General features: G+C 50.0%; 1 protein-coding gene across 1 annotated transcript in view; it reads left to right on the forward strand.

Annotated features, from left to right (window-relative positions):
* Positions 1–1,336: 1,336 nt before the first annotated feature.
* The window catches only part of Adamts16 (ADAM metallopeptidase with thrombospondin type 1 motif 16), a 161,503-nt gene continuing 154,124 nt past the window's right edge, over positions 1,337–8,715 (forward strand). The window contains exons 1-2 of the mRNA XM_008834569.3: positions 1,337–1,425; positions 1,549–1,651. Of these exons, the coding sequence (XP_008832791.1) occupies positions 1,366–1,425; positions 1,549–1,651 (163 nt within the window). The 5' untranslated portion in view covers positions 1,337–1,365. The remainder of the gene's footprint in view (positions 1,426–1,548; positions 1,652–8,715) is intronic.

An 8,715-nucleotide genomic window follows, 5' to 3' on the forward strand; every position in this document is an offset into this window, starting at 1 on the left:
CAAGCACAGGACCTGCTGCCCTTGCTCTGCTCTCTGTCTTTCACTGGATGTCTGGCACTTGCAGATGCAGGGAGTTGCCCTGGGGCATCTCAGGCTCAAAACGGGCTGCGATGAGGATCCTGCAGACCACTGTCACTGTTCCCAATGCATCCCCTTTCTAACCTTGCAAACCAGGCAAGGTCAGGCCAGCTGAAGGTGAGAGGCCCTAGACTCACAGCTTCATGGGAGCCTGAGCCCTTGAACCTGCAGCAGCAAAGTGGGAAGACAGCCTGGCACACCCACGGACGTGCAAACGTGCACTTCCTGCTGCATACATCAGAACCACCCTGGAGCACACACCTGGCCAGCCATTGGTGTTCACAAAAGGCTCATGCTCCAATCCCACACAGGCCCTGGAGGGTTGCCTGACAAAGGCCAGAAAGGAGGGTGCTCACCAGCTGCCTTGGTTGAACCTGGCCTGGCCTGGGCTGTGGCTCCTGGACTTCCCTATAGGCTGTCCAGTGGTCGGATACCTCCTCCCCCAGGGGCCAGTCTAAGGCTAAGGTGACCTTCAACCTAGCGGATCGGCTGAACACCAAGCTAGAGACACCAGAGATCCAGTGCCTTCCGTCCCCTTCACCCCACATGCTCCAAGTTACTGGGGACTTACAGACACCCACAAGCAGATCTAAGCCTCCTGGTCCATTCCCCACCTGCGGGAAGAGTAGGCTTTAGCTGGGTCTAGGACTAGGACAGAGTTTGGGAGACAACGGGTCCTGCGCTGCCCAGGCCCTGCTCCTTGGAGAGAAGCCTGTGGAGTGGCAGCCATGGCGGTGGTACCCCAGGGTCCTGCGCCATGGCTGGGAGGCTCAAGGGCGCAGGGGCCAGTGTCTAGATTCGCTCAGACCCTGAACTCTGTCCTGGCCACGTCTGTACCACAGGCTTAACTAGCTGCTAGCTTCGGGCAAGGTGCTAAACAGTGAGTCAGCAATGAAGCCCAGTCCTCAGCCCGGGCCTCTGCGTCCCTCCTCCTTCCCACCACCACCTCCCTATTCCTTGCCTCCTCCTGTTGCCCTCCTCCCTGCCCTCTCCTCCCCGCCTTTCCCTTTCCCCAGGCCCTATCCTCTCCCCTGCCCTCCTCCCCACTGTCCCGTGGTTCTTGCGGATGCTCTACCGCCCCCGCCGCGGCTGCCACTCCGCCCCCGCACGGCGAGGAGGCTCAGTGATAACCCCGGTGCGCGCTGTGGAGTCGCTGCTTGGAATCCTGCGCCCCGGCGCGTCCTCTGCAGGCTCGCACCTCGCCTGCACCGTGACCATCCAGTGACCCACCGACCCGGCCAAGCACCTCTGAGCAGAGTCCTGCGAGCCCTCTAGGGCAGCGGGGCCATGCAGCCCCGGGGGTGTGCTGCGCTCTGGGTGCTGCTGCTGGCGCAGGTTGGTAAGCAGGTGAGTTGCGCACTGGGGCGGGCACGGTTGCCTGGACCCTGACTGCGGGAGGCGCATCCCTCCCGTCCCGCCACTGGGCTCCAAGGTCCGAGCCTCCTCACCGAGGTGTCACCCTTTCTCCAGCAGACACCTGTGTGCGCCCAGAGGACCGCACCTCCAGCGCCTGGGCGCCCGGGAGACTCGCATCCCCTGCCATCCTCCGGACTGGGCTGGCTGGAGAGCGCCGGTAAGTGCGAGCACAGGGCCGGGTCCCCGCAGTTCAGCAGTCTGCGACCGACCGGCTGCCGCTGGTCTGGAAAGCGCTGCGCAGAAAGCCATCGAACCGTGCTTCTGAGATGATAGCTTGGTGTTTCCTTGCACCGTGAGCGCGCACTCGCGAGTGACTTCCACCAGTATCTGTTTTGTATTTCCTGGTAAAACAGCCATGGCTTGCGGTGTTTATCGGGAAAAGGGGGGTGTACGTCTTAGGGAGACTCTGGGTCTTAGTACACGTTAATAATGCGTTCATTAGTGTGCACACGAAACCCATCATAGCACATCCCCGCTCCAGCCTCTCCTTCTTTTCACCCAGTGGTCTTTCTCCAACTTTGACCGTCACAGCGAGAGACAAAAGCTGATATTTAATTGCACGCTGACCATCTAAGTTTCAAAGTCCCTTCCTTGGGGCGGCCGCCTAAACTCTGGGGTCCTGGGTGCCGCTTTGGCACAAACGCGAATCTGAGCCTTCTGCGAGCTGCTGCTCACAGGTGGCTCTCGGAGGTGAAGGGCCCTAGCGAAGGGCCGTGCGCACACCGCTCCACTGGGAACCTCTGGAAGCCGCTGAGCCACGCCGGGGGCCGCGTGGTTTCAATCCGGGCTGAGTCTGGTGCGGTGTCTGGTCTCAGTTCTCGGTCCTTTCCCACCGTAGATGAGCCTGCGGGCGTTAGTATTCGGGGAACTAGTTTTAATGTTCTCTGGATGTTCAGAAAATCCGCAAGCTAAGGAAGGAACAGGTCCGAATTCTTTTGATAGACCTAGAGAAACTGAAGGTGCGCGCGGAGGGCTGAAATTCCGCCCGTTAAATAGGTGTGAGAACCGAGGACGAAGTGGGGTCTGGACCATTAACCAGAGCACCACGAGAGGGCGCTGCGTGCAAAGAGCACAGCACCCTCAGGAATATTTTCACCAGAAATTACCAGAAGGCTGGTTTAAAGCCCCGGGCGTCTTCTTCTCCTTTAAGGCTTTTCCCGCGGTGTTTCCTGCAGCATCATAATCGAGGGATGTTAACGGTCTACCTCCACATTTGTATATTTGGGCTTTCTATAAAGTTCAATTTTTCGAATAAAACTGAAAATTCCAGAGGAACTTGGGACGTTTTCAACATGCGTTTATTTATTGAGTGTGTGGGAGTCAGTCCTGTTCTCCTTCCACCGAGGGCGTTCCAGAAATCGACCTTACGTCATCAGACTCGGTGGAACTGCCGTCACCCAGAGCCATGGCACCAGCCCATTTGGGACTTTGGAACACTGACGAAGTGCATTTTAGACAGAAAGTCACTCGGGTTGCCAGACCCCTGGGCTTGGCCTCTCCGGGGGATCCTAAGGGTAGTGTTTCCATGGTAGCCGCTAACCTGGATCAGAGTTGATGCAGAAGGCTCTGGGAGCCACTGTCAGGGTGGTGCTGACCCAATGGACACACTGCATTCATACCCCCTGTGGTGCCTTCACTCCTTAGTTTTAAAGAGGACAGTGAGTGAATGTCACAGACAGGGTCACGGCAGCTGAAACAAGTCTGAACTACAGAGCTTGGTGCTTAATGTGGAATGCAGGCCCACCAGGTGCCTCCTGTGTCCTTGAGGACAGCCTACTGCTGGACAGCTGGGCCTTCATGACACAAGTGGTTTCGAATTAATGGTTTTCAGCCATGTGCTTTATCTCAAGACTTGGGAGATGCTCTTGCTCAGTTTTCTGGGTATGTGATGTAATCACACAATAGGAGAGTTCCATGTATTTCTTGGGGCAATGATGGATAATTGAATTGAGATAAATTCAATTTTCCGTGTGGAGCGTGGGTGAGTTTTTCTTTTTTTTCTCTTTTTTTTTTGCTTACTCAGCATTGATTTTATTCTTTAAAGCTCTTTTCCTACACATTTACCTTAGCAACAGAGATAGTGATTCCTGTGGAAAGCATATTACAGAATTTTAGCTTTTCAAAAACTGAAAATAAGCCCAGATTCCAGGACAAAGTTTAGAATTTCTTTAGAATTTGATTCAACTGGGGGTTGGAGAGATGGCTCAGTGTTTAACAGCAGGCACTGCTCCTCTAAAGGACCTGAGTGAGGTTCCTAACACCCGCATCCAGAAGCTCACAACCACATCTAACTCCATCTCCAGGGAATTCATCTGGTCTCTTCGAGAACCTACACACATCACACACACATACGCCCACAACTAAAAATAAAGTCTTAAAAAACTTTATTTAACTAGACATTCAAGACCTGTGTTTGTACATGTGTATTTCAGACTCATAATGACTTACATTCAGACATGTCCTGTGTGACAGGGCAAGTCCCTGGTGTGCTTACGAGTGTTTGAGTGTTTAACTGTGTATGTTTTGAGTTTGTGGTAGGGCTGGAGGCTCTGACTCCGAGTATATGTGGATTCCTGGGCTGCGAACACCCCAACGCCATTTTCAAACCACCAGTGTGAATAGGGGATGGAGAGGAGAAGCAGTACTCGAGGCTGGTCTTCACGGGCTGGTCTCCCCTGGCACAGCGCACTCCTGGCCAGTCCCTACCAGCCTAGACTATTCATGGGTCTATCTCAACATCCTTCTACCTTTCCTATATGGGAGCCATCCCAGATTGAGGCTATGGTTGAGAAAACCTCTTGAAATCAAGCCATTGAGGGCTTTGAGTTGAGCAGTCTTCTATGAACATTTTTGTCTTTATAAACATCTACAATCTACGCGGGTCAAAATCTTATTTAAAGGATTGTCAGACTGTAGGCTTTTCACTTTTTAATCACAAGTAATTGGCTCAGGGCTGATTTTCTTAAGTCACTGAGCATTAAGTTAGAACTTTCAGTTCGCTGCAGTTACCCTCTGACTTCCCTGGCCTAGCGTGTAGTGGATGCCTGCTTTCTTAGCTCATTCACTCTGTTCCCCAGCCCTGACCCCTGCACATGAATTTACATATATTTGATTCTAGGCACGACTTTCTTGATAAAATCAAGGTTTCTTGGGCTTGGTAGGAGGGACCTAGTGTTCTGAGGGCTGCTCTGTCCTTGTAGAATGTCCAGCAACAGCTCTGGATTCCACCACTGGGGTCAGGGACAGCAAGCTGCCTTTCCTCCATGGGTCAAACAAAACCATCTCCACACAGAGCCAAGCACTCCCAGAGGGGACCAGCCTTGGCTGAGACAGATGTGGAAGTTAGGTCCTGGCCACAGTGTAAAACTGTGTCCCTGGAACCGCATACATCATCTACGGAGAGCTGCTGCTGACCTTTCCAGAGAGGTCTATAAATATAGTGAAATGAATTTCACTGAAGACAATGACTGCATATTAAAATACTCAAAGTCAGTTACTTCAGAGTTTGCTGTACCTTGCACTTCCCCGCTCCTGAGGTCTTTGTACCCACGGTGTCTAGACTCGCGGGCTCATGTACATATCTCTTCCCAGCCTGTGGTCATCAGTTGACCCAGACAACGTAACAGTTGGTCATTAAAATTAGCCCAGGGAGTGATTGCAAATGTTTATAAATGCTGCAAATCAGGTCACCTGACAGGCAACTAGGTGTCAGATGTCTATCAGCACTATACGCTGTATAAAAGGGGATTATCAGTAGTTCTCGGGCAAGGTGAATATTAGGTACTCCCCTTCCTAATAAAATACATTATGTCCTCTGACAGAGTAAAATAGGTTCTGACACTGGGGAGTGAGTCATACTGTTAAGCAGGAGTCATTTCTTTACCCGTTTATTGGCATATTTTCATTGTGCACGGTGGTGGATTTCACAGTGACATTTTCAGGTGGGTGTTGCATGTGCTCTCCACCTATCCTTGGGATCCCTTCATGTCCCATGCTCCCCATTCGTTGTCAAGAGTGTCTTGCTTCTACATAAATATCATCATAGATGCATACGTAATTGTATGCACCTATGTAGAATTTAGGACCCACAAATAAAGCAGTATCTGCCTCTGTGAGCTGTGTTTTCCCACCATGATGATCTCCAGTTCAGCTCATGCATTGTCCTCTAAATAATAACTTTGTTTCTCTTTATGCCTGAAACCATCCATTTTATGTATGTGTATCTCTGTGCGGGTTTTGTATCGTCCTCATCTAGTCCTCTGAAAACCAAGGTTGGTTCCGTTACTTGGCTGCTTCGAACAGTGTCCCTGTGATGGCTGACTTAGAGCTGTTCCAGAGTGCTATGAGTGGATCATGTCGAAGTAATCAGCTTTTAATGTACGATAAAGTTTACTGATTATCCAGGGTTCGAGTCCACTGAAAGCAAGCTAAGAGGTGCCGTGGAGGACTGTCCCTTGAAGAGCCAGATGCATGACAGGTGCTGACAAACTGCAATAGACCCATCTGTCCCACAGTGCAGAGGGTGGTAGAGAGGGCATGGAGGACAGGAGTGTCCTTCCAAGGAATGTGCTTTGGGGAGCTGCAAACCGCAGTCCCAAGAGTGACTGCACATCTCTAGACTTGCCAAGTCCTGGTGAGTTTTCCCTTTCTCCTCTCACCCTATCAACTGTTTACAGTTTAACCAGATTTGACTAATTTCCTCATATTCCCACATAAAATACTAGTTTAACCGGTGCATTTCACCACCGCAGAAGCTGATGCAGATTTGCCTGTTGATTGTCCATCCACCTACCAGGGCCTACTGCTTTCCTAAGCTGCACGTTGCTGCCCAGCCCAGCAAGGTGGGCTCAGAGTGTCTGTTCCCACCTTCATGGTAGAGCCAGACCTATAGCTTCCCCTCAGGGCTGGGAAGAGATTCAGCAAGCGATGGACCTGAGGAGGAGGAGGCCCTTAGTAACAGAAGCCCTGACCTACCCTCTGACACCTGGAGGCCACACAGTCTGCCGTCCTCAAGTCTCACTTTACCACAGTGGAGAATGCCCAAGGGGTGCCTTGCCTCTCATCCCCGACCTTCTCCACCTCTCTTAAACCCAAACACTTGCCTTCTCTGAGGTACCACTGGCCACTGGCCACTCTGTTCCTATGTCACCCCTTCATTAGTCAGGACAGAACAACTTCACACAGAGGAGTGTCTGTGTCCACTAAAATAAAGTGGTGGTAAGTTCCTGAATATTGTTCACCTATAACCAAACGATACTTTACATATGTGACTCAATGATTTGTTTTATCTTATGATTCTGAAGAAAGTGTCCAACTCAGGCTGAAGCAGAGAGGTGCCTGATCATGAAGCATCTACCAGAACAGCTTCCCAAGGGTCTGTTCATGATCCACGAAAGGCACATGCATGCTTAGAATGTCAGCGCCAGCAGAGCTGCAAAAGTGCTGTGTTTTGAGTCTGGAGGATGGTCCATCACACTGCTGGGTTAGACCCCTCTCTAGGCTCAGGTGCAGTCTGGAGGATGGCCCACCACACTGTTGACTTAGACCCCTCCGTAGGCTCAGGTGCTTGAGGTGATGTGCTTTGCAAAGAGACCTCACACCAAGAACAGAGGAAACCCTCACACCATGCTGGTCTGTTCATTTGGTGATTATAAAAAAAAAAGGTGCAGAAACCAGACATTCTCACATACAACTGGAGGCACACACAACACGCTCAAAAATTCCAAAGACATAAACCAAGCTAGCAAACCACAATCCAAAATATTTTGTAACCTCAGTCTCAACAAAGCTTCGTTCGCATGGCCTGAAAGTTCAGGTCTCAGATGATTACATGACTGTGCAGTCAGCTGTGACCGGAGCTCAAAGCCCAGCCCTCCACTTCTACCCTTCTAGAAACAACCTTCCCCCGATTGTGTACAATAGAGAAGACGTTGTTAAAGGTGGTAGTGAGTGGAAAACTGTAACCGTGGAGCGGGGAGATTATCACTCTGAAAGGGAGAAACCCCTTTGCAGAAGCCACGTCTACACCCATGGGGCTGTGATGGACCCTCAGAACCTTCCCTCTGCCTCATGTAGAGGTGAGGATTCAGTGAAATACCTCAGGATTCTGCAATCTTAGCATCACAGGCAGAAATGCAGGGACCAAAATCTGATAGTGTCTTTGGGATTTAAAGCACTGGCTGCTCTTCCACAGGACCCGGGTTCAATTTCCAGCACCCACATGGTGGCTAACAACCATTCCTAACTTCAATTCCAGGGACTCCAACACCCTCTTCTGATCTCCTCTAGCATTGCATGACATAGGTGCACTTACCTACATGCAGGCAATACAGTCATGCACATAAAAGAAAAATAATAAAAGTTTTTTAAAGTAGTTTAGTTGAACACTTTTTAGATCAACACACCATACGTATAGTGGGAAGACCTTGGAGTGTGTTACTCATGAAATCATAAAAACCCCCTTGGACTGGAGGAGATGTCAGGGCGGTCGGCAGGTCCACCGGTCTTAAGAGGTCACAGAGGCTCACTTGAGCATTTCTGTGTCCATCTCTGAGAATTCTGGGATGCGTTAACATTCTACATTTCCCCCTGAGTGTTCAATGATTTAGAAATTAAACAAGTAAACGGCAAGAAGGCCTGCCCTATTTTCTCACCAAGTGCTTTTTTATTTTCATTATGATACTTGAAGCCAAAATTTCTTGTCAGTTCTGTGAAGATGTTTGTACAAAACAGAAAGAGTATGGGGAAAGCAAAGGTCCGTGACTACGAAGTGGCTGTGTGGGATAGTCACTCAGCCAGTGTATTAATGACACGTAACCCTGAACGAACAGCTCTGTTTGAACAGCACTGCCTTCCTTTCACTTGCGGTGGGACTTGCTCAGGGTTGGTAACAATGTGTCATGGCAGCAACAATTGATCGAAAGTTTGATTTCAAGACTTCCTTTAGCTCTGATGTTATTTAGCTCACTCTTCGAATTTAAGAATGAGTGGACGTTAACTTTTCCTCCATCATCTTGCACTGGGTGGAAATGGCAAGGTGTTCTTAGAGTCTAAGACTTCAGGATTCTCTGCTTTTCTTGAGAATTTCATAAGCAATGTATTTATATCATCTCCATCCCTCCCTCCCCACTCCAAACCCCTCTGAAGTCCTTCCCACTCCATCTCAAGTTTATGACCTCCTATTCAATAATTATTGTTAAACACAAATATATATATATATAT

This window comes from Nannospalax galili, unplaced genomic scaffold (genome assembly GCF_000622305.1).
Source record: "Nannospalax galili isolate Female #2095 unplaced genomic scaffold, S.galili_v1.0 scaffold197, whole genome shotgun sequence".
Taxonomy (NCBI): Eukaryota; Metazoa; Chordata; class Mammalia; order Rodentia; family Spalacidae; genus Nannospalax; species Nannospalax galili.